Genomic DNA, 26,647 nt, shown 5'->3' on the forward strand with positions numbered 1-26,647 from the left:
TTTATTAAAAATTTCCACCTCCTCCCTTCCTCCCATTTCCCTCTCCCTCCCCCACTTCCTCCCTCTCCAGTCCAAAGAACAGTCAGGGTTTTCTGCCCTGGGGGAAGTTTAAGGTCCTCTTCCCTCCATCCAGGTCTAGGAAGGTGAGCATCCAAACTGACTAGGCTCTCACAAAGCCAGTACATGCAGTAGAATCAAAACCCAGTACCATTGTCCTTGGCTTCTCAGTCATCCCTCACTGTCAGCCATATTCAGAGAATCTGGTCTGATCACATGCTAGTTCAGTCTCATTCTAGCTGGCCTTGGTGAGCTCCCATTAGATCAGTCCCACTGTCTCAGTGGGTGGGTGCACCCCTTGCTGTCACGACTTCCTTGCTCATGTTCTCCCTCCTTCTACTCCTCATTCGGATCTTGGAAGCTCAGTCCAGTGCTCCAATGTGGGTCTCTGTCTCTATCTCCATCCATTGCCAATGAAGGGTCTATGGTGATATGGAAGATATTCATCAGTGTGGCTATAGGACAGAGCCAGTTCAGGTGCCCTCTCCTCAGCTGCTGAAGAAACAAGCTGGGGACATCTCCTTGGACACCTGGTAACCCCTCTAAAGTCAAGTTTCTTTCCATCTCTAAAATGATTCCCTTAACTAAGATATCTTCTTCCCTGCTCCCATATCCACCCTTCCTCCATCCCAACCATCCCATTCCCCAAAGCTCTCCCCATCCTCCCCTTCTCACTTCTCTCTTCCCATCTTCCCTTATTCCCATCCCACCCCACCCCAAGTTCCCAATTTTTGCCTGGCAAGCTTGTCTACTTCCAATATCCAGGATAACTATATGTTTTTCTTTGGGTTCACCTTTTTATTTAGCTTCTCTAGGATCACAAATTATAGGCTCAATGTCTTTTGTTTATTGGCTAGAATCCACATATGAGTGAGGACATACCATATTCATCTTTTTGGGTCTGGATTACCTCACTCAGTATAGTGTTTTCTATTTCCATCCATTTTCAAGCAAAATTCAAGATGTTACTGTTTTTTTACCGCTGAATAGTACTCTAATGCATATATATTCCACATTTTCTTTATCCATTCTTCCATTGAGGGGCATCTAGGTTGTTTCCAGGTTCTGGCTATTACAAATAATGCTGCTATGAACATAGTTGAACAAATGCTTTTGTAGTATGCTAGGGCATCTCTTGGGTATATTCCCAAGAGTGGTATTGCTGGATCGTGGGGTAGGTTGATCCCTAATTTCCTGAGAAATCGCCACACTGCTTTCCAAAGTGGTTGCACAAGTTTGCATTCCCACCAGCAATGGATGTTCATAAAAGGGAATTTTAAATAAGTCTTTTTAAAGAAGATGCCCAGATATCTCTGGGAAGGGAAAATAGAAGAGATTTTGTAAGTGGACTGAGGGCAGGTGGGTAAGGGTTCATGAGCAGTCAGGTTGTGAAGCACAGAGTGGGAGAATATTAAAAGAAACTTCTGGAAAGAAAATGGCATTTCACGGTCAGGTCAAAACCTGATGTAAGGAAATCTCCCAGAAACCTACAAGGATGACCCTAGCTAAGACTCTTAGAAATAGCAGATATATACCCTGAACTGGCTTTGTCTGTGACCAGACTGGTATCTAGCCCAATTTTCATCAGAGAGGCTTCATCCAACAATAGATGTGAACAGATGCAGCCCCACAGACTAATATTAGGTGGAGTTTAGGGAGTCTTGTAGGAAAGGGGGAGAAAGGATTGTAGGAGCCAGAAGAGTCAAGGACACCACAACAACACTCACAGAATCAGCTAATTTGGCCTCATAGGAGCACACAAAGACAACCAGGGAACCTGCATGGGGCTGATCTAGGCACTCTGCATGTGTGTTAGAATTGTGTGGTTTGGTACTCTTGTGAGCCCCTTAAAAGGAGAGCAGGGGCTCCCTCTGATTCTTTTACTGACTTTTGGAACCCCACTCCTCATTCAACCCAGCCTGGATAAATGGAGAGGTGCTTAGTCTTACTGAAACTTCATATCCTTTGTTTTATTCATACTTCTCATGGGAGACCTGCCCTTTCCTAAACATAAACAGGGTAGGAGTGGACTGGGGAGGGGAACAGAGCAGTGTGGTAGGGGAATGGACTGGGAGGAGAGGAGGGAGGAGAAACTAGCCAGGATGCAAAATAAACAAGCAAATGAATTTATTTTTTTAAAGAGAAGTTTACATTTTCAGTGTAATGTTTATTGTAGAATATTGCAACTAAACCATCATATCAATTTTACAATAAGAGTTATTATAATGCTTCACATTTTCATTAAAAATGTATTATTGATCAAATGTAGAGGCAAGATTACTCTTGAAAAAGCTCAAAAGAACAGATGGAGGACCAGAGAAGATGAATTTCTCATTCTGTCACTGACTGTCACACTTTTTTACACTTTGTATTGACACTGAGAAAGCTCAATATATGTATGAAAGCTCATAATGATCCATCAAGGCCACTCAATTAAACTCCATTATCACCTGGGTTTTATTCATAAAGTAAATTAAAGATTTCAATGTTCTTAGAAATCACCTTCTTGAGGAATACAACAGAACTTCTTGATGGAAAGTCACGCTCCATTTGTGATTGCATCTCGTGGCACAACCTTTAGAACAATGGGTTTTTCCGGTTGAAGCATTGGTTTTTGGCTTAATTTCAGAGGGATCTGCAATAGTATAAGCAAAATAAGAAAATCAATGAGTGAACCAACAGCAATCCCCAAAGAAAAGCTTAAAGTATTCAGGATGATAATTTTTGCAGAAACCTAAAAGCTGCATTTAACATAAAATATTTTGACTTCCTTATTCTCCCAGATGTGTCAATTAGATGGTGAGAGCATATATCCACACTATTGGGTATAATGTTGATTGAGAATCTACTGTATATAGAACGTAAGATGAAGTTATGTTGGTTTATGCTATTTCTGTTCTGTGTTGATTTAGAGTAAAAAGACAAGTTTAGCATTTTTGAACCTGATTTCTAGTTATTATGTCATATTATTTTTCTAAGCCCTGAAATGCTATTTTTGGTTTGTTGATACTTGCAAGCTAACTCTGAGAAGATACATTTTCACATCTGTGGACAGTCCTCAGCTCCTAGACCATATGTCACCATGGCAATTGAACCTATTCTAGACAAGGCTTTAGGACTACAGATATTTGCTTGCTTTTCTAGAGTCTACTCTCGTCTTGTATGGATGGGGTACATGAAGAATTCCGAGTTCTCCAGTGTTTCTGTGGTGCTTTAGTCTCATGCTATACAGAGATGGTGGGAGAATGCCTCTTACAGAGTTATCTTCTGATCACAGGAGAGGGAAGGGGAGCAATGTTGTCATGAAGATATAGAAGTGTCAAATTTAATATGACTGGGGCTTCCCAGTGCTCCAGTCTTAGGTGTGTCCCCTCTTAGGTGTGTCATGGGCTCTCAAAGCTAGAACCTTGCTTTGTCCGTCAGAAACTGTGTACATGCTTATTGTTTAAATATTTTAGGAAGAAAACAGTAAAATAAGTGAGGTTGTATGGATGTAAAACTACACCACTTCCTTAAGCCACAAACCACAGAATAAACATTCCCATCCCTCTATTCATCCACAAATAAAAATAATTGACAAAGAGACGACATAGCCTAATATAGACGTCCTATAAATATTAGCTATCCCTTTACATCAACAGGAACATGCTTTTCAGAAAAGTACAAATTATTTCTCCAAATGCTCCATCATATTCCTTTTAGATTTTAAGAATTATACATGTGTTTTCCATAGAGGCATATAAAAGAGATGTATATAAAATCTGAGTATGTAATGGTGTGTATTAAAGGTTTATCTGGCTTAATGTTTTCTTGTAAGAATATTATAATTGTTAACCATACTTTAAACCATTTACTAAAGACTTTCAATGTACACACTCTCCTTAAAAACCATTTGGAGTTTGTGGAAGAAATAATATGAAATGACATACAAAAGAGAAATGATATTTTTCAATATAGAGAGAACAAACATAAACAAACTAGAGGCTTTAATGACAAAACATTGGCAAAAGGGTAAAACAGCCTTTGGAAGCCAAAAGAAGAGAATAAAATAAATGAGGAAAGAAGCCCAAGAACAATATTGATTTGGGGAATAAACAAGAACACAAGAGCAGAAAATAGGGTGAGAAACATGATTTATGGAAATATGACAACTACCTGTTTTCTTGTGAATGAACCCCAGAGATTTGAGGTAGAACTGTCAAGATGTCCCAAAAAGTTGGAGCTCATCATAAATTGGAACTTTGGAAAGATTTATTTATTTTTATTTTGTGCATATAAATGTTTTGTCTGCACAAATGCATGTATACCACTTATGTACAGACTCACAGAAGTAAGTAAAGCATATCAAAGCCCCTGTGCTTGAAGTCTCAAATAACTATTTGAGACTCCCACAGGTAAGCCACCATTTGGGAGCTTGGAACTGAACCAAGCTTCTTTTTGAGACCACCAAGAGTTCATAAGTGCTGAGCCATCTCTTGAGCCCTAGCAATTGTGCTTTAAAATAATAATTTTCAACTTGGTCTCACATCCTGAGTCAGCAATGCGCCTTTAAAGCCACACTATGGGTGAATTATTTTAGGGCTTCAGAAATGGCCAGGAACCACAAGTTTCTATTTTTCTTTTTGAGGCCAGATTTCATGTAATCCACGCTGGCTTCAAATTCACTGAGTGGCCAAGAATTACTTGGACTTCTGATCTTCTTGCCTCCACTTCATGTGTGCAAGGATTACAGGAATGCACCACCACAGCTACTTCATGCAGTACTATGCATGGGAAACAGGATTTTGTGAGTGCTAGGTAAGAACTTTGCCAACTGAGAAACATCTAAGACCCCATAAATGAGTTGTAAAGCTCCTCAGTGATACTGATGGACATGCAGTCATTGACAAGACTGTCATAGGAGGGCTTCTTTGAGCTCTTGAAGAAGAGAGCACCACCCAACAAGCATGAAGTCATGATCACAGCTCCTCTGGCTAGGACAGGACCTACTCAAACTCCAGTGGGCATGACTGGAATTTCAAACAGGATACATATAATCTTTTCATAGTGATCTGTACTAACTCTTCCAAATGTTACAGTTTGACTCTTTATTCACACAGAACCAAAAGTTCCTGAGTACAAATAACTCATTTAGCCATAAAACAAATTAGCAAAACTCAAAGAAGCAGATTCATTTTTCTGCACAGAACTTTCAATTGAGATCATTATTTATAGAGATAGTTTTCTCCCTCACCTGTGTTTCCTTAGAAGGCTGGAAGGAGAAATTCTGCAAGACTTTAGTGAGAGCAAGTTTCATGTTCATGAGAGCAAACCTCATGCCAATGCAGTTCCTGGGTCCATACCCAAAGGGCATGTATACATAAGGATTAATCCTGCCCTTGTTCTCTTTGCTGAACCTGGGGACACACAGTAATGACAAGTTAGAAAAGGGAAAGGCACGTAAGAGCTACATATGTGAAGTTTCCTTTAGACATCTAACACATAACATACATGAATTTTTTTGAGAAAGGTTCATTGAACTTCTGCTTCCAGGTATTTGACTCTGAGAATTGTACATTAAAAGTCCTTTCCATTTTCTTTGTCCTATAAGACTTTCCATATGGTAGATGAAACACATGATGAGAGAAAATGCATCCTGTGTACCCGATATACATACAATAGTGGTGTTACAGGTTAGGGGTAATCAACCATTGGATTGGAATTCCAATTTATAGGTGGAATTAATACCTGATACTGTAAATCTGATCAAATTCCTATGGCTAGCGTGCTCATCGGCTCTAGGAGAGAAAGTACTACTGTTGTTTTGATAAATGGACTTGATATCAAACTGTCTTCTAGATATTTGTTTATACACAAATATTAGCGCTGCTCTCAGTTTTGGTCAGAGAAGCTTCTGATTGCACACGGAAACAGTTAACAAAGAAACCATTAACTGGTCATAATGCTGAGAATAAGTGATGGTGGAATGCTCAGCATTCAATAGGATATCTAAATTATCCCCACCAAGGATAGAGAACATCTCAGAAGATGAAACAAAAAGATGTAAGAGCCAGGGAATGAAAGGGGTGCTGTGAAACACTATCTTCTGGACCTGACACAGCCATTGTACTCAGGAACTCCCAGCAGCTGTGGTTGCCTACACAAGGCTAGACCATGTTGGTGCATTCCATCATGGATGTGAAGGGAATTCAAGAAACCTCACGTCAGTAAAGAGCTTTTGACAATGAATAGTTGTTGGGAGAGGAGAAAATTCTCTTCAGTGGTGTCACTACTGGTGATTGGTACATACTCTAGTAAATAACTTCTATTTCTACACTTATGCGAGCAACCCTAATTAAACTCATAAGTCACAAGGAAAAAGGAACTTGTGAAAACAGGAGGAAGACTTGATGGGGACAAGTAGAGATTCAACCCGTGTGGGAGGGAGAAAAGACAAGGCAATGTCAGGTGGAAATGACCAAAAATACATTATTTATGCATGCGATTGTCAATGAATGAAAAAAAGAGAAAAAAATACATTTTTAAATTTAAAAGTTCATTCAGGATAATGCTGGGTTACATGCCTGAAAAGCACATATCAGTTAGACTGAAGGAAAATGGGTTCCTGTCTCACACTTCAGTCATTTGCTACTTGACGAAGGAGGAAAAACATCACTCTAAATTCAAATTGTCACATTTTTCCTGTCTCTCTTCCCCTCTTGTCGTTTTCTTCCCTTTCCTTGCCATTCTCATAGAATGAAAATGGTTGCAAAATCACATTCAAGTCATCTTCCCATAAGAGACACCATAGCATACACAGGCCATCATAGCTCACAGTGGGTTCCCATGCCTGATTTTCTGGTACCTTTCAGGGCGGAATTCTGCAGGCTCTGGCCAGTACTGTGGGTCATGGTGAAGAGCATAAACTGGTACATTCACAACAGACCCTTTGGGAACATGTACACCATCGATTTCCACATCCTGTTTACATACTCTCTCAAGTCTCAGACCAATTGGGTATACTCTGAGGGTTTCATTCAGCACCATGTCGAGGTACTCCATCTCCATCACTGTATCATAGTTGGGAGGTGCCTGGAAAGAAAGAAAAAGATTTGTGCTGGGATTTTACCTTAATGTTCAATAGGTCTTTGTTGTAACTTTGTGTTCTCAGTAGCTCCAAAGCTGAGCTCAGCATTTAAAAAGACTTAGGCACTTAAAATACATTTTGAATGGATCTTTAATTGTTTTATTTTATGTGTGGAGGTGTTTTGCTACTTATGTGTATATGAACCACATGAGCACTGTGCCCACAAAAGTCAAAAGAGAGTGCCGTATCTCTTGTAACTGGCATTACAGAGAGCTGAGAGCTGAAAATCAAGCCTGAATTGGTCCTCCAAAAGAGCAGCCATTGAGCCATCTACCCAGCCTCTTACAAGTTGTTAGAGTAACTAACTAACACTTAAGGCTGGGACGATGCCTCAATTAGTGAAATGTCTACTACACAAGCCTGAGGACCTGAGTGATGATACACACCATTCATAACCCAGACATAGTGGCAGACATCTTTAATCCTAGTGGGGGGGGGCAGGAAAAGGGAACTGGCCAGATAGCATAGCCAAACTGATAAGCTCAGGTTCAGAGAGAAAGCCTGTTTTAAAACATGGTGGAGAGTGATTAAGAATAATACACAGTATAGGCTTATGCTCTACAGACGTGTGCACGCACACACACACACAAACACACTCACACACATGCACACATACATAGATGCTCACATGCTTTTGCTCTCTATTTCTCTTTCACATACACACATACAGCATTGCAGGTAATGAGGAGGGTCTTCTTTTCACTCATCCTGCAAGCACCATCTGTTCACCTTATTGGGCAGAGCCACATCGATCTCATCTTGCAGTTTCTTCTGGATATCAGGGTGAGCGGCCAGTTCATGCAGGGCAAAGGCAAGGGTGCTGCTGGTGGTGTCATAGCCACCAATAATAAAGATAATTGCCTGGGCTGTGATCTCCATGTCAGTCAGAGCTGAAAGTAAGAAAATAATTCAGGAAAGTCCAGTCAGGGTGGACAATCAAAAAGGAGATGAGGAGAAAATCAAACGAGGCTCCAGTTTCCCTATAGATAAATATGGGGAAGCTGCTCAGTCACCCTGGGACTGTTATCACTTTGATGTTCATGTGACACAGCTAGAGAAAGGGACTATTGCTTTAGTCAGGATGTCCCATGGTTTATGTTTTGTTCCTCTTCATCATTAGATAACTTCAAGACACAGTATTTATTCTGTTTTTAAGATTTTTCATTTTTTATTTATGTGTATTCATTGTGTAGGGGTGCTGTGTGTGGAGGGGTGCCCATGAAGAACAGAAGAGGGTATCTGTTACCCAGGAGATGGAGTTTTAAAGTTTTGAGCTTTCAGGAGTAGGTTCTGGGTACTGAACTCCAGTCCTCTTTCAGAGCTTAAGTTTTACATATGTGTATGTGCACATACATGTGTATAAGTGCACACGGAGAACAGAAGATGGTTTTAGAGTCTATAGAGATTGAGTTACAGGCAGTTGTAAACCTATTGCCATGAGTGCTATGATTTTGTTCTTGGCAAATTCTTTCTACCAAATAGTGTAAATACTTGCTACTAAATTGAAAATGGACTATAAACCCACAATCAGAGGGTATCTTTAAAATTAATATTTTTTAGCTATCAAAAATGAAACATAAGGGCTGAGAAGCAGATGGGGAGCTAGCCTGGCATTTCTGAAGCATGTGTTCCATCTCCAGCACTTTATAAACTAGACATGGTAGCATAGAAGTTAAAAGGTCATTTTCAGGTACACCATGAATGTGAGGTCAGCCTGGGCTACATAAGACCTGGTCTCAAAAAGAGGAGATATAGAAGAATTTGGAGTTAGCTGAACAAATGAAAGGATGTCAAGTGAAAAGACTGGAGAATAATTTAACACAAAGCACATGATGAATTTATAAAGCAAATTTTGGGTCCTAGAAGATCATATTGCTATATATAAGTGATTGTGTGCACTAGAAATAAGAAGATAAGTAAGAACAGGAGATTCCCTTTACATTAGCTACTGATGCACACATGTAGATTTAAGCCTGGAATTGGGATTCTATCATTTTGCAACTATGATAGTGATAGTGATTTTAAATTAAAATGTAAACCTAGAAGAGAGGCTAGAGCGATGGCTCAATGCGTAAGAGCATGAGGACCTGAGTTTGAATCCTCAAGTTTCCATGTAAAAAGCCAAGTGTGGTAACACATGCCTGTAACTTCAAATCCATGGATCATTGGGACCTGCTGACTGCCAGACTAGCTCCAGGTTTAATAAGAGACCCTGTCTGGAGGAAATAAGGCAGAGAGTGATTGAACAAGACACTTGTTGCCTTCCTCTGATATCCATTCCCACACCTAGTGGTGTGCACATGTGCACATACACATGCACAGACGTAAATATGCCACCTGAAAAGATAAAATTCTTTAATTTAGATTTAAGTATGTAAAATAATGAAGATAACCAGTGTGTTTATTCAAAGAAGTTTTCCCCAGATGCCACTTATTCAACCCACAAAGAAAAGTAAATCTTCACTATAGATTAAGATGGAGTACTTGTACACCAGGGACTCTCAGAAAGCACCAGTACTATTTGGGTACATTTCTCTTTACTGGATGTAGACTCAGGTATCTAGGCATAGTTCCTAGTGAGTTCCTAGTCTGTCTTTCTGGGAAAGACATAAACAGCGTCTGTACATTCCTAAGTAACACAGAGAAACTAATGAAGACTCCTATCATGGCTACCCTTCCTTTTTAGAATGAACTTGTGCCCATGTGCTTCTAGAAAATTCCATGTAGATAATAGCCATGTCCTTCTTTCAGTAACCTGGCAGAGGGATTCTTCTGCTAAAAGAACCCTCCTACACATTTTCTGTACAATTTGTCCATTCCCTGAGATCTTCCTTGTCCCTAGACCAGGGAGTCATTGCTTACCTTTATGAGACTCTTTGTCTTTGGGATTATTTTGAGTGTTCATCATCAGCTGAAGAAAATCCACTCGGTGCTGGAAGCAGAAAGAGAAGTTGCAAAAATTGAAGGTCAATGGTGAGGTCAAAGGTGGACCAGGAGTGCAGAATCTTAACCTTCTTTCTGAGAATGTAGCTCCCTTAAATTCACAAGCATGGTTAGTGTTGTTTGAGTCATCAAAGAACAAAAACACCAGTGGCTAAACCAGGAAGCAATACACGTACACTATCAACCACTCTTTTAATAAATTACAATAGGACATTTTAAAACAATAAGTGATTCAAATGATTCTCTGTTGTAATAGGAGCAGCTGGGCTGTGTCCCCGGCACTCCGGCCGCCTGGATAGCTTATGCCCCGAAATAACAACACACAAACTGTATTCTTTTAAACACTGCCTGGTCCATTAGTTTCAGCCTCTTAACCCATTTCTAATCATCTATGTAGCACCACGAGGTGAGCTTACCAGGAAAGATTCAGCATGTCTGACCTGGTGGCTGGCTGCATCGCCGTCTGCCTCAGAGAGCAGAGCTATTGCGGCCCGGGAGAGGGGAGCATGGTGTCTCTGAGCTCACTTCCTTTTCCTCCCAGCAGTCTGTTCTGTTTACTCCACACACCTATGTTCTAACCAATAAAATGGGCCAAGGCAGTTTCTTTATTTTTTAACCAATGACCTTCCTCCATTAAAATGTTTCCCCTTTTAACCATTTTTGTCTATTCATAATTTCATAAACATATACAATGAAATATGGTCATATCTACCCCACCATTTCTTTCATTCAATTCCTATTATATCTCTTGTAATGTTTCTTCCAACAAACTTCATGACCTTTTCTTATTAATAACCCTATGAGTTCAATTGGTACTGCCTATATGTGTTTGACTGGGGGTTATACACTGGTGCATGGGTAACCTACTGCTGGACGCACCCACACTCCAGTCATCAAAAGCCAATAGTTCCTCAGTTAGGCATAGGGATTGAAAAGTTCCTCTCTCATCTAAGGTGGATATTTGGTAGTATTAATCTTTCACAGGTCTTCTGCTTTGTGGATATTTTATTTCAGTCCTTATGCAGGGCACTCTTGCTTTCATTCTTACTGCTAGGGGTTAACTTTCTGTATTATTCTCAATTTTTCAAAACTCTATCTTCTCATCCTCTGGAAAAAAGAAGTGTTCCTTCTAGCTCTCTAAATCTAGCCTTCTCTGAATAAATTTAGTGATTGATGAAGGGAAACACACAGCTGACATGTTCACAGCCCAACACATTATCAAATCCTATACCTCTCATGAGACCACCACATTTTACCTTCTGGTTAGAATCTAGGCGATTTTCTTTCATTCTGCCAACAAATTTTTTGAAAAATGCTACAGAATCCTTTGGAAATATGGAGACATTCAGCATCTCATATATTGGGATGAGAAATGGAAAGAGGTCTGGAAAAGAAAGATAAGAAATAAGTTTTAGTGGAAGTGCAAGTTTCCTTTAGAGAAATCATGAAGCAATCCAAATAATAAGTCAAGCAAATCATTCTCTCTGTGACCTTGCTCACACCGGGTCGCCATCATAATGCACCCTCTGCACTCTAGAGTAGCCACAGGAATAAATCTGACTCTTAGTTTTAACTCTGCTCCTGACATGTGTGTGGATCCAAAATACAGATAGGGCCACTGACTTGGTTCAATAGCTAAAGGGTCCTGCAGAAAAGTCTAACACCCTGAATTTGATCCCTGCATCCCACACTGTGGAAAGAGAGAACCAACTACTGTAAGTTGTCCTCTGATCTTCACATGTCACACACCGCACAAACACCAAGGCAGACAGACAGACAGATACACACACACATACACACACACGTTGTAGAATATTTGTTTACACGGTGTGAGGATATATAATTGTGGTTGTTTTGATGAAGAACTAATGGCCAATAGCTTGGCAGAAGAGAATAGGCAAGGCTTCTGGAGAAAGACATCAACTCTAAGAAGGAGTAAGGCAAAGAGCTGCCAGGAAAGCACTGGAGAAGTCAGACATACAGTATGGAGGATAGCTACCCGTGCCATATGACATGTTAATTTAAGTTGCAAAAGCTATCTGGGAAAAATCTAAGTTAAAGTCAAGTTTTCATTATTAATCCTAAGTCTCCCTGTCATTATTTGTGAGGTAGCAAGTCAAAGAAAATTTAACTGCACACACATTAATACACACACACACACACATACTCACACACACACAAATAAATAAATGAACTTATTATTATTGAAAAAAATAATAAAGAAAGTAGAGCCAAAATTGCATTTGTTTCTCAACTGACATGGTGGAGATTTGTTTAAATTGGCACCATATCCATTCTGGGAAAATTAATCATTACACTATGATCAAATAAAAATATGTCAAAGAACTCCAGGAGGTGATAGGAACATTTGTTGAGATACAGTTTCATGACAGAGTACATGCCTAGCATGAATGAGATTTTAGGATCTCCTCCACATAGCAAGGAATTGATCTCAAAAGAGTATAAAATGAAGATATACCAAGATCATGAAGAGAAAAGGCAGAGAGAGCCTTACAGTTTTAATCTCAAATATGGGAATAAAGTAAGAGCCGAGGAGGGGTGGAGTGAAATGTTATATCTAGGACATGGCACGGTCCACTTATTAACTGACAACCAGATTGAAATTGTACTAATTATATTGATCAGCATCCTAGCAGGCAGCACTGATTGAACTCAATGGGTCATTAAAAAAGAGTATGGGACATAAATTGGGAGGAAGATGTGTTGGGGTGTCTCAGGGAAGTGGAAGGTGAGAATTAGGGGAGGGTATAATCAAGATAGGCTGTATATCTGTATGATATTGTCAAAGGATACATAAAAGAACTCCAAAACAAAGCCAGGAGTAATGGTTTAAGCCTTTAATCCCAGCACTCAGTAGACAGAGGAGAAGGGATCACTTTAAATTCAAGGCTAACCTGGTCTACACAGTAGCTTTTAGGCAGGCTAGAGCAACACAGTTAGACCCTGTCTGAAATGAAAGTGAAGTTCCAAAATAAAAGTAATGGGCTACATATCTTTAAATGCATTAAAAATATTGGATTGTGCCATTAAGGGGGTGAATTTTATTCCAATAGAGCTGTTAGTTTTGGTAAATGTGGAAGAGAAAGACAGAATTGAAAAACATGGCTACAGATAAGAGCAGCGGGTCAAAAGACAGAAAACCCATCATACATACTTATTGACAAGAATAATGGATCAAAAAAATCTAGTTTTAAGAGATTCTTGGCCTTTTCCACAAAAGGGTCCTTTGGGTTGTTGAGGGAATCGACGCTCACACCAAATGCTGTGCTCGTGGTCACATCCATGCTGTAGGCCCCAAACACCCTGAGGAGAGAGAGACATGGGATTTAACACATGCAGCAAGAAGCCTGAAATATTCCGATCCTTGGCCAAGACAGGTTAAGCCACCTCATCTCGGTATTGACCAAGCACCTTCCCCTCCTCCCCACACTCGAGCTGGGCACTCTCATGTTCCTTTCTCAATTGTACATTTCTCACCCAGTGTCTAAACGGAAAGAAGGGACAGCTGGACATGTGGGACACACAGAGGGAGGACTCCTCTGCCCCAGTTGTCCTTCCTCTCCCAGAACCACAGTGGATGTACCACTACTCACTCTTTCACGTCAAGAGGCTTGCCTTTCTCTGCCTCTCTTCTCAAGTATTTTACTAAAATATCTCCGTACTGTTCAACGATGGGGAACATCTAGGCACAAAATACAAAGGCATCCATGGTTGTTAGGTGTGGAGACTCAAGTCACACAAACATTTCAGCTAGAAGTCCTTCTAGTCACCTCTTTGAGTTTTCCACTGGTGAAGGTGGGAGACAGCAAGGCTCGAAGTCTCTTCCACTCCTCATCCTTAGATATGGAGATGGCTTTACTCATTATCCCCACTGGGCCCATATCCTAGATTCCAAAAATATACAAATATTATTCTCTGTAAGTCCAGAACTTCCCATGGTTACAAAAGTGCTAAGTGGATATTGGTGTATAACAATTAGTTACTGACTGTTTACTGTGTCTCAGTCCTCATACCAGATGCAAAAATAGTCAGAATCTCCTATAATCTTTAGGAAATCAGGTGCTCACTGGGCTGCCTGTTGAGATCTCAAACCTTTTTATTTCAGGATCCTTCTAAATGTAGATCTCTCTGTGGTTGGAAAATTAGTTCCAGGGTTGAGGTAGAAGATGGGTACAAAAATTTAAGTAGCTTCTCCAGAGCTATGCAGATGGAAAATGGACAGACAGAAAGTTAACTTTGCATCAAACAAGTTCTCCAGCTCTGTATTTACAACATAAGCAATGTGAAAAGGGATTTACAAATATGGGGTGTGTGTGTGTGTGTAGACAAGAGTACCAATGTGTATGCTCATTTGGATACCAAAGGTCTGACATCTTCCTCTACGACTCTCCACCTCCTTGTTTGAGACAGGTCCCTCAGTGAATCTAGGAGGTTCTGGTTTGGCTAGGATAGCTAGCCAGCAAGCCTGTAGGATCAATCTACTTCCAAACAGATCTCTGAGGTAGCACAAACCTGCTGCTATGCCCAGTTTTTATCTGATGCTGGGATTCAGACTCTCATTCTTTATCTACTAAACCATCTCCCTGCCTGAGACACTTAAAGGATTTGGAGTTTGAGTTTTAAAGATGCATTTTAATATTTTATACATGTCTGTCTGTATGTGTGTATAGAATGTATGCATATGTGTGCACAGTGTATTCAGAGGCCAAAGAGAATTGGAACTTGTGAAGCAGGAGTTACAGGTACTTGTTAACCACTGGATGCAGATGTAGACAACAAACCCCCATCCTCTTTCAGAGCTGTTGGTCCCTAGGTCATCTCGCCAGACCCTGGTTTGTTTGGTTTTGGGTTGTTAGTTCATTTAGAAATAGTGCTGAAGATGTCTTTTTCCTTAATTTATTATGCAGTGATAAAAGGGACAATATAATTTCTCTGGTGGGAACTTCCTTCTATCTTCTGATGTGGGATTCCCCTCTGTATGATGTGAATACCATTGGCTGATAAAGAACTTAGGTAGGTGGGGAAATCTAAACTGAATGCTGGGAGGAAGAAGGCAGAGTAAAAGAGAAGCCACGGAGCTGCCACTGGAGACAGACATGCTGGAACATTGCGGGTAGGCCACGAGCCTTGTGATAAAACATAAAATAATGGAAATGGGTTAAATTAAGATATAAAAGCTAGCTAATAAGAAGTTAGAGCTAATAGGCCAAGCAGTGATTTAATTAATGTAGTTTCTGTGTGGTTATTTTGGGAGGCTGGGCAGCCGGGAAACGAACAAGCAGCCTCCTTACTACAATCTTCCACACTTTTATTTTATACAATGTGGAGTCTCCCAACTGCCTTTATATTAAGCACTCAGCACAACAGAAAGGAAGGAAAGTGACTTCCCTTGAAGAAGGGCAGATCCAAACTAGCCCTTCAGTCAACTTCATCAAATGACCAAAGGCTGAAAGAGGGGCAGAGAGATGAATCAGTAGACAAATGTGCTTGCTGACAAGCCCAACAACCTGAGTTCACTCCCCAGGATCTATGGCATTGAGAGAACCAACAGGTTCTACTCAGTAGAGTAGCCATAATTATAAAAAAAGAGAAAGAACACTGAGCTCAGTATTATATCTCACACAAAATTAACATTAAAAAAGCCAGAGTTTTGAGAGATAATCTCAAAAGGATATAATTTGTACACAAGCAAATCCACACAGACAGACCAGGTGAATAATCATCAGACTGCACACTGACTGCATAATCTACTGCCATGGGAGATGGATACAAAAGGAGAGAAGAAGGCAGGCCATATGTGGTATCTAATGGGCTAGCAAGAGGGAATGGCAGCTCAAGGAGCTGTTTTCTATTCTGAGTGTTTGTCACCACATAAACCTAGACCAGTAATAAACTGTACTGTACCACATGAACATAAGAAAGGACCCGTGAAACAGGAAATGTAAACACAATCTAGATGACAACAGTGTTCATTTACAACTTGATCAAAATAATATAGTATATTTACACTTCCTCAAGTCATCAGTATTAGCATGAATTCCTAGATCCTGCTTGTATATTATTATGAAAGCCACTGTGAATATATATTCATTTCGTTCTTTTAATTAAAGAAGTAGCCAGGTCATGGTGTTGTACAACTTTATACCAGGTATCGGGAGGTAGAGGAAGGTAGATCTCTGTGAATTTGAGGCCAGCCTAGTCTACAAAGTGAATTCCCGGGCAGCCAAGGCTGCATGAGAAACCCTGTCTTGAAAAAAAAAAAAAGAAACCAAATACCAAATCTTGTTAAGCAACACTGGCTCATGCCTTTAAGTCCAGCATTTGGAAAGCAGAGGCAGGTAGAGGCACGCAGATGACTAAGTTGGGGCAAGCTTTGTCTATACAGTGTGTTTCAGGAGAGTTGGGGCTACATGTATCTAAAAAAAATTCAGTAAGTAAAATATGAAGGTTTGCATTATTAAAGGGCTTATTATTATTATATGGCTTGGGAGATGGCTCAGTGGTTAAGGGTGCTTGTTGCTCTTCTGTGGGAGCCAGGTTCAGTTCCCAGCACCCATGTCAGGCCACTCACAACTGATTGGAATGCTAGATGCAGGGGATCTCACTCCCTCTTCTGGCCTCCACAGAATCCTACACACATGTGGCATTCGGCCATATAGACACATCAATAAATAGAACAAAATAAATCTTTCTTCTTTCTTTTTTAGTTAAAAAAGGAAGTTACTTACTGGTCGGTTTGTGAAGACAGAATAGGATTCCTTCACAAGTACATTCTTGATCATGTCTGGGTCTGTGATACTAAACAGGGGTGTTGGACCATCAAACAACCTGTGTGTGGGGAAAAAAACTAATTAACCTGTAGTGATATTTTATTTGCATTTTATAAATAAAGCTTGTCTGAACACCAGAAAATAAAACTAAGCCACTAGAGGTCAGGCCATAGTGCTGCATTCCTTTAATGCCAGGATTTGGGGGATGGAGGGAGATGGAGCTCTGTGAGTTTAAGGCCAACTTGGACTACATAAGATCAATGCAGAAACAGATCCAGGTGGTGGTGGCTCACACCTTTAATCCCAGCATTAGAGAAGAATATAAACCAGGATGACACAGAAACTTTCTCTCTTTCAGTCTGAGGATTTCTTAGAGTTAAGAGCTCTTTAGTGGTTTTGCTGCTTTGATTTTCTGATCCTCAGGTTAAACCAAAACCGGAATCTCTGAACATGGCAGACAATGAGGGCTGCTGAGAAGCCAAGGACAATGGCACTGGGTTTTGATCCTACTGCATGTACTGGCTTTGTGGGAGCCTAGCCTGTTTGGATGCTCACCTTCCTAGACCTGGATGGAGGGGGGAGGACCTTGGACTTCCCACAGGGCAGGGAACCCTGACTGCTTTTTGGACTGGAGGGGGGAGGGGTGGGAAGTGGGGAGAGGAGGAGGGAAAAGGAAGGTGGGGAAGAGGCAGAAATTTTTAGTAAAAAAAAAGAAATGAAAAAAATATAAATAAATCCCAATTATCTATCTCTGTTTTTTCTTTTAAATTATTCCTGCTACATTTGGTACCAAATGTTTTGGGTACAATTTCATGAAAAAGGTGTTTGCCTGAGACTTTTTAATGCTGTGGGACAGTGCTCTTGTACACTATAAGGATTTGTTACTTGTATTGGTTTAATAAAATGCTGATTGCCCTGTAGCCAGACAGGAAGTATAGGAAAGACAACCAGATTAGGAGAATTCTGGGAAGAGGAAAGGCAGAAAGTCAGTCACAAGCAAGACACAGAGGAAGCAAGATGAGAATGCCTGGCTGAGAAAAGGTGCTAAGACACGTGGCTAAACATAGACTAGAATTATGGGTTAATTTGAGTTTTAAGAGCTAGTTAATGATAAGCTTGAGCTAATAGTCCAAAACGTTCATAGTTAATATAAGCCTCTATGTGTTTCTTTGGGACTAAATGGCTATAGGACCAAGTGGGACAGAAAGTTCTGTTTGCATTAACCCAAGCCAGGTTCTGAGTGGAAACCCAAATCCAGACATTGATTCTCACTTTATATGACTTTCACTCTGGTTAAACAACATGTTCTCACAAGAGGTCCCAGTCTAATTTATGGAGTCTGATGAACAATACAGTGGAGTCTTTGTAAAGTGACAGGTCATTCAAGACCCAATGAGTCACTTAAAGACAAAACAGGTTCAGAAGACATCATAGTGAGAAATCACAAGTGGAAGTTTTAAGTCTCCATGTGAATATATGAATGTTGCCTATACCATTTACCTTGATTTTGTATATTTACAATACTGCAAGGGACTGGAGAGAAGGAACCACAATTAAGAGCACATATTGATCTTGCACAGGACCTCAGTTTTGGTTGCTAACACCCATGTTGGTTGGCTCACAACTGTCTGTAACTCCAGCTCCAGGCTAATCCAATGCCTCTGGCCTTCATCATCATCATCAATACTCATGTGCAGACACACACATACATACATGCACATATATATAATAAAAGTAATAGAAATATATGTTTAACAGTAAAATATTAAAATAAAATCCATAATTAAATGTTTAAGATAAAATGTTAATGTAAAATTCAATATTTTAAAGTGAAAATGAATCCTCAAAACATAAAATTTTAAATGAAAAATTAATCTTAATTAACCCAGATCCTGAAAGATGAGCATGGTATGTACTCACTTATAAGTGGATATTATCTACAAAACAAAGGATAACGAGCCTATATAGTCCAGGACCCCAGAGAAGCTTAGTAATGAGGAGAACTCCAAGAAAACATATATAGATTCCCCTGGGAAGAGGAAATAGACAAGATCTCGTGAAAAAATTGAGACCAGAGGGGTGGGGAGAGAAGGGAGGGTCAAAGAGGAGGAGAAGAGGAGAAAGATGGTGGGCTTGAGAGAATGGGAGAGTCAAGATGGGAGAAGGACAGAGACAGAGAACAAGAAATAAGATATCATGATTAAAGGAACTATTATGTGACTAGCATGGAACCTGTCACCAGGGAAATTCCCAGGAATCTACAAGGAAGACCACAGCTAAGACCCTAAGCAATTGTTGAGAGGGTGCCTGAACTAACCTTGCCCTGTAGTCAGATTGATGAATATCTTAAATGTCACCATAGTACCTTCATCCAGCAACTAATGGAAGCAGAGGCAGAGAGCCACAGCAGAGCCTTGAGTTGAGCTCCCAAAGTCCAGTCAAAGACTGGGAGGAGTGAGAATATGAACGAAGATGTCAAGACCATGATGAGTACACCCACTGAAACAGCTTACCTGAGCTAATGGAAGCTCGCCAACTCCAGTTGGACAGGGAAGGAACCAGCATAGGAACAAACTAGGCCCTCAGAATATGGGGGACAGTTGTAAGGCTAGGGCAGACTGAGGGGCCATTGGCAGTGGCACCAGGATTTATCCCTACTGCTTGTACTGGATTTTTGGAACCCATGCTCTTTGGGGGGATATCTTGCTCAGCCTAGATATAGTAGGGGAGGCCTTGGTCCTTTGTCAACGCAATGTGCCTTACCCTCTCTAAGGAGTGGATGGGGTTAAGATGGGGAGAAGGCCGGAGAAGGGGAAGGAGTGGGAACTGGGATTGGTATGTAAAATGAAAAAGAGCACACAGGTCCTGGTTTTGATACTGAGCTAAAACACAAATGAAAATACAGAATTTCAATGAGGATCCTATACCAACATCTCCAAGACTTAGATAACATAGAAGCGAGCACAGAAAAAAATATTAGAGTCAGTGGGTGGAGACCAAAGTTGCAATGCAATCTTCCATATCCTGGAGTTGCCTGCAGCTAGGACTACCTCCACAAACCCTGTGGGTGATTTGATGGTCAACACTCCAGTAGGAACCTCAAGGTCCTGAACCTGTCTGAAGACTTGCACACAGCTACCTCCTGGAATGGAAAAGCAAAATGACTCAATCAACATCAGTCCAATCCCTGGGATCTACAGGGTGGTGTGAGAGAACTGACTGCCACAAGTTGTCCTCTGACCTTTTCATGTGCTACATGGGAGACATGAGCATATATAATAGAAAATCAAAAAGAAAATAGTTGTTGGGGGAGGTCAAGAAGTCTATGTCAGTAGTGAGCCATTGGAAGTTGTTCATACTCCTCTAAATACCCTCTTGCTCACTCATGATTCTGTAAATTCAGTTAAATTCATTGTTATACATACAGACACACAAAACTTATAAGAATTGTTAAAAAATTTTCATAGGAAAACTTATTAGGTCCAGGCATGACATACAACTTTAATCTCAGCACTTGAAAGACAGAAGGAGATAGATCTCTGAGTTCAAGACAAGCCTGGTCTATGTAATGAGTGCCAGGACATCAGGGATACATAGAGAGATCCAGTTTTGTAAAAAGCCAATAAATGAATAAATGAAATAAAAATATAATAGGTCAGTGAAAAGCTAAAGAAAAACACTATCAAATGTTGACAAGCAAGAATACTGCAAGGAGACATTCCCACGGGGCCATTGCACAGATAACAAAGCCTGATGTTGACTCTGAGTGACATGGTCTTTATGGGGTGTGCCTCTCAGCAGATCCCTGTGTTAAGGATGGATGAGAAGAGATGAAGAGGCAGGAAGAGCCAGAGCCTCCTCCCACTTGTTTCTGTCTCATAGTGTAATGATAACACCTACTCCAAAGCGCTATACAAACTCCAGCATCAGTGATAGGGAACAGTTCCTGCCTCTGCTTCAGACACTTTACAGAACCATTAAGGACATAGACCCAAGGAAGAACATTTTGGTTTTTAAATACAATGGATCTCCAAAGTCAGCTCAAGAAGACAGGGCAAAGTGATATACACTTCTATCAAATGTCTTGCCTGGGGTAGTGCTGGCCCACACCTTTATTTAATTTCAGATATCAGGAGGCAGAGGCTGGTGGATCTCTGTGAGTTTGAGGCCACCCTGGTCTACCGAGCTAGTTTCGGAACAGCTAGGGCTGTCACACACAGAAATCCTGTCTCTGAAAAACAAAATCTTGACTGGGGATGATAGATAGCTCAGCAGAAAAAGGCCCTTGTACCTTGCCTGATCACCTGAGTTCAATACTCTAAAAGTAAAGGACCAACTACCACAAGTTTCCTCTGACTTACATATGTGCACCAGGCCATGTGACTCCCTCCCAGGAAGGATAAATCACCTTTGACTTAAAATAAAATATAAGCAACAATAAAAAATCTCTATGTTGTGAAGGAATATTTTAATGCTAAGCATTAATCTCTTCCCAAGTGCTTAGCTATGTCCTCCCATCCCTGCTGTCAATGGACATGCTAAAGTCAATATTGAATAAGGAGTAAGTGCTTCTAAAGTGAAATGAGTGAATGTGGCAAAGAGAAGGTATCACACCCTTGTGTAAACCAGGCTGGCCTCAAACTCATGATCTTCTTGACTATGTCTCCTTCAGCAAATCCTCCCAATATGCTCCACCAATATCAGTGATATCACACATTTATCAGAGCAGATTACAGGGACATAAAACAGTGCATTTCATGTAATGAAAAGGAAATTTCAGAAGAGAAAAGAACAATAGGCCTGCACTGGATAAAACGCAAGGCCTTGCTGGCCTTGGTGGCCCATATCTTTAATCCCAGCACTCAGAAGCAAAGGCAGGTAGATCTCTGTGACTTTGAGACCAATCTGGTCTACAAAGTGACTTCCAGGACAGCCAGGACTGTTACAGAATAACCCTGTCCCATAAAACAAATAAATAAAGTAAAATTAAATTTAAAAAAAACCCATACAGGATGCCCAGAGTCCACGGAGCTTCAAAGCCTGTCCAAAATCCACAGTATGTTCTAAAAATAATTAGACCTGTAATCCACGGTACTTGATGACACATGGTGTCACCATTACAACAGAAAGGTGAAATACTACATTTCTGAGCTGGCTTTTTCCTTGAACAAGTAGAGTACATCCTCTTAAAAAGAGTCAACTCATGGAACTTTGCAGAAATACTCACCCCCATATTTTTCCATACTTTTTGTAGCACTCGACATCAAATTTCCATACACCCTGGAAAGATAAATAACACGCAATCCATTATTGTCCTGTATGCAATAATCCTTCTGTAGCCAGGGAAGTAAGCCCTCAAATTCTGTGAAATGAGATTTACCATTTCTGACAGAGAAAAGTTCTTCAATTACATGTAGTGCAATTGAAGCAAAATGGCTCAGTGGGAAAAGGCAGAGTAATAGGGCAGGACATATCCCTTCCTGTGGCCTCTGCATGCACAGTCATAGACATACACATGTGCACAGCGCCAGATACACACCACACACACCTAATGATGATGATGGTTATGATTTTAATAACAACAACAACAACAATAATAATAATAAATTGTTTTAAAGAATGTGGTAGTTAAGCATAGAAAATTTAGGAAGAAAAAAACTGAGCAGACAGCAGAGTAAGCTTTGCCACTTGCCCTCCCCATGTGAGCTTGGGAAGGTCTGCTGTGGATTGACCATTGGTCAGGTATCAAATCAGGTTTGTTACAAATGATCCAACAAGACTTAAATGTGGCAAATGGCATGCTTATTACTGAAGTTTCTATTTTGTTAAACCATTCTTTTCCCAGTGGTTTTGCCTTTAATATTTTGAAATGAAAATACAAAGCACATAATATAGTGCAGTGTGTGAGGTGACTGACAGCCATCATCTTGTCTTAATGTTTTCAAACTGGCTGCTCACATGCATGCACAGGCTGCTGAAGCAGCTGTAGGTACATTTCAGTGTTAGAGCACTTGCCTGTCATGTCTAAAGTCCTGGATCCCATTTTCAGCACCACACAAACAAAACAGAATAGAAAATCTGTCAGTAGTGCTGGAGATGTGACTCCTAAGTTAAGAGCAGTTGTTGATCTTCCCAAGGGTCCAATTTCTGAACCCAAATCCCACACCCAACAACTTGTAACCATCTGTAACTCCGGCTCTAACAAATCCAGTGCCCTATTTTAGCCTCTGTACATATTCACTTATATACATAAATCCACTCACAGATACAAATAAAATATTTCTAAAAGAAACAATTACTAATCAGAACACAAGTTCCAATACGTAGAGACAAAAGCAAAATGCTAATTCTCAAGAAACTCCACCATGCCATGAAGATCTTACCATGGTGAGGTTAGATCTATATCTTCAAGGTACAATAATTATGCGAAGAACTCAAGTATATGAAAAGTTCCCCCAAAGATGTGTATGTGGGTCTGTGTTATGCTGATTCTTCAGAAATATTCAGCAAAAGAAGAAAATGTTGCTCATGAACCAGATACAAAAAGGAGAATTTTAATCTAGTGAATACAGATTGATGTCCTAGAAGCTTAAAACTCCCTCAAAATTTTCTTCAAATAAGTACAGAAGTGCCTTCCTGGAATCTGCATTGGGTAAGAAATAAACTTTCTTTTGTTCACAAAGTCTGAGCAACATGTCCTGAATATCAAGATTAAATGGACTGGAGATCCGTCATTTTACCTAATGCAAACTTGAGGCTCAATAAATTGACATGAGAGCCAGTGACATGGCTCCAAATGAAAACACACTTGTCACCAACTCTGACAACTTGAGTTTCATCCCTAGGAATCATATGGTGGGAAGAGAAAACTAACTCTCACAAATTGTCCTTCAACCTACAAATGTATGTGGCACATACACACTCACTCCAAAATTAATAAACATGGGGGGGATTGATTATGGTAGCTGTGGATATGGTTAAGTGGGAAGAACACACCATAAAAAACAGAGTTTGGGTCCCCAGTATCTGTGTAAATAACAATCAGAGGCTAAAGAACTCCTGATGGGGGATTTCCCTCTGTATGCTGTGATTACCATTAATGATTAAAGAAACTGCCTTGGCCTGTTGATAGGGCAGAACTTAGGTAGGCGGGGAAGACTAAATGGAATGTTGGGAAGAAGAAGGACAGAGTTAGAGAGAAATGATGGAGCCGCGAGAGTCAGACATGCCGAAACTTTGCTAGTAGGCCATGACCTCGTAGTGATGCACAGACTAATAGATATGATTTAAATTAATATAAAAGTTAGTCATAAAGAAGCTAGAACTAATGGTCTAAGCAGTGATTTAATTAATACAATTTCTGTGTGATTATTTTGGGCCTAAGCTAGCCAGGTGCCGGGAACTAAGTAGCAGCCTCCTCCTTCACACTCCAGTATCCCCACTTGTAAGAAGCAGAGTCAAGGGATCCCTGGAGTGAACTGGCCAGCTAAACTAGTCAATTCGGAGAGAGCTAAGTTCAAGTGAGAGACCCTGCCTCAAAGTAGGAAAGAAGATCAAAAATACCAACCCCTGGCTTCTACATGCAGATGCATATCCATATACACGTACCTGCATGCTCATGGCACTCATGTACATGCAAATACTTCAAAACACACACACACACACACACACACACACACACACACACACAATATTTTATAGTTTTAAGTTGGCAATAGATCCCTGATAAATCACTGGACATTATATAGCCTCATCAGAACACATAGTATGAGGACATGGAATCTCAGAGTTTCCTTCCAAAGAGCATTTAATAGAACTAACCATTATTGACTAACAGGAATCAACACTTACCTTGTAATAATTCAGCAGAGTCCCTAAAATTGGTAGAGGTTTGGGTCCAGGAATTCCCTGTTTCTTAAAAATGTCATGTTTTTTAGTCCCAAATCTATAAAGTAAAACAAAAAGACTTGTCACCACACATACAGAAAAGAAGAGATAAACATGACCAAAACCAAAACATGAAACAAACCAACAACTTAGCTGCCTCTCCAGTTCCCAGAGAGCTTATGAAAAAGGAGAGGGGTTCAGTGTGCATTTCAGCTCATGGTTTGTGTCTGTTTCTACTGAGTTCTGGTGGATGTAAGAAGAACCTGAAAGTCAATCAGTGGTGTGAGTGGTCCTTCTGTCTATGTGTTGATTTTATTGGTTAATGAATAAAGAAACTGCCTTGGCCTAATAGGGTAGAACTTAGGTAGAAGGGGAAGACTAAACCAAATGCTGGGAGAAAGAAGGGCAGAGTCAAGAGAAGCCATGGAGCCTCTGGAAACAGACACTGGGAAATTTAGCTGGTATACCACAGCTTTGTTGTGATATACAGATTACTAGAAATGAGTTAAACTAAGAAGTAAGAGTTACTTCTTAGTAAAAATAAGAAGTTAGAGCTAATGGGCCAAATAGTGATTTAATTAATACAGTTTCTGTGTGAATATTTTGGGGCTGAGCAGCCAGGAACCAAGTGACTTCTTGCAACAAATCAGATCGTACAAAGAGTAAATATTATCAGTAAACCTCCAAACCTCAACAAGATGGAGTTGGCAGTGTGTGAGGGTATCTCTAACAGATCTGTATAATGTCAATATTAACTTTAAGAGTTAGTATCACTAGGAATATATCTCTGTAGTACAGTGCTTGCCTAGCACATATAGGCTCTTATATGACTATTATTCCACCAAAAATAAAAATGTGCAATGAACTCAGTTGTCACTTCATTTCTGTCCTTCAAGCTGCCTGCACCATAAAGGCACTGGATACCAGTGTTCATAATCTGAGTTTCACCTGCAAGACTCACATGATAGGAGAGAAGTGACTTCCCAAAATTGTCTTCTGACCCCCCAGTACACACTGTCTCACATCTGACCCTAGCCCCAATAAATAAGAACATGTAAATTCAAAGTGTTTTTACAAGAGTTAATTTCAATTTCTGCTATTACTTTTAAATATTGTGTTCCAGTACCTGGGGAGGGCATGAGATCCCCTTGAAACTGTAGTTGTAGATGATTGTGAGCCACATGTGGAACACAGGATACAAAAATAGGTCCTCTAGAAGAGCAGTCTGTGTTCTTAATCACTGAGCCATCTCTCCTAGCCCTGATTCCTATGTCAGTTTTGACCTTCTAGTCAATACCAGAATGCGTGTCTGAATATAAGCCCATACCAAAGACACAGTGGGAGAGGGACTTTGGTGGTTACTCACAGGTATAAGAGCATCAAACTGATTGCCAGGAGCACCCAGGTTTCCAGTGAGACAGCTGAAGTCAGGTCCATCGTTATTTTTCTATCAGCAATGTACCACTCTGTGTTCTGCCTCCAGTTGTTGTGCTACACTTTGCAGGGCTTGCCTTCTGTCCTGTTGCGCTGAAGAGTTCCCAAACTGTGGTATTTATACCCTAGAAGGATGGGTGGGGAGAGGGCTCCAGCCAGTAGATGGCTCACATCTGCATTACCTGGAATTTGGTATTCTCTTAGCCTTGACAGATTATAAAGTACCTGTACTTGCTATTTTGATGTTCTGTGAGTTAACATCCTGGGAAGAATCAATAAACGATGTTGTCATTTTAGGAAGATCAAAGGTTCTTACTTTTCACCAAAAATTAAACAAAATCGTTGACATGAAATGCCCTCTCACCAAGACTTTCTTCATTCAAAAATACATGAAATAAAGCCAACATTT

At 40.3% G+C, this 26,647-nt stretch overlaps 1 protein-coding gene across 1 annotated transcript; it reads right to left on the reverse strand.

Moving 5' to 3' along the window:
- Positions 1-2,160: 2,160 nt before the first annotated feature.
- Positions 2,161-26,338, reverse strand: LOC142849895 (cytochrome P450 3A11-like). The gene is made up of 13 exons (XM_075972711.1): positions 26,171-26,338; positions 24,769-24,862; positions 22,145-22,197; positions 16,876-16,975; positions 13,918-14,031; positions 13,741-13,829; positions 13,302-13,450; positions 11,383-11,510; positions 10,046-10,115; positions 7,913-8,073; positions 6,902-7,128; positions 5,291-5,453; positions 2,161-2,692 (listed from the first exon to the last, which is right to left on the reverse strand). The coding sequence occupies exons 1-13, from the start codon at positions 26,239-26,241 to the stop codon at positions 2,597-2,599; spliced, it is 1,515 nt and encodes a 504-aa protein (XP_075828826.1). The 5' UTR covers positions 26,242-26,338; the 3' UTR covers positions 2,161-2,596.
- Positions 26,339-26,647: the final 309 nt, after the last annotated feature.

Source organism: Microtus pennsylvanicus, chromosome 1, assembly GCF_037038515.1.
Source record: "Microtus pennsylvanicus isolate mMicPen1 chromosome 1, mMicPen1.hap1, whole genome shotgun sequence".
NCBI classification, from domain to species: domain Eukaryota; kingdom Metazoa; phylum Chordata; class Mammalia; order Rodentia; family Cricetidae; genus Microtus; species Microtus pennsylvanicus.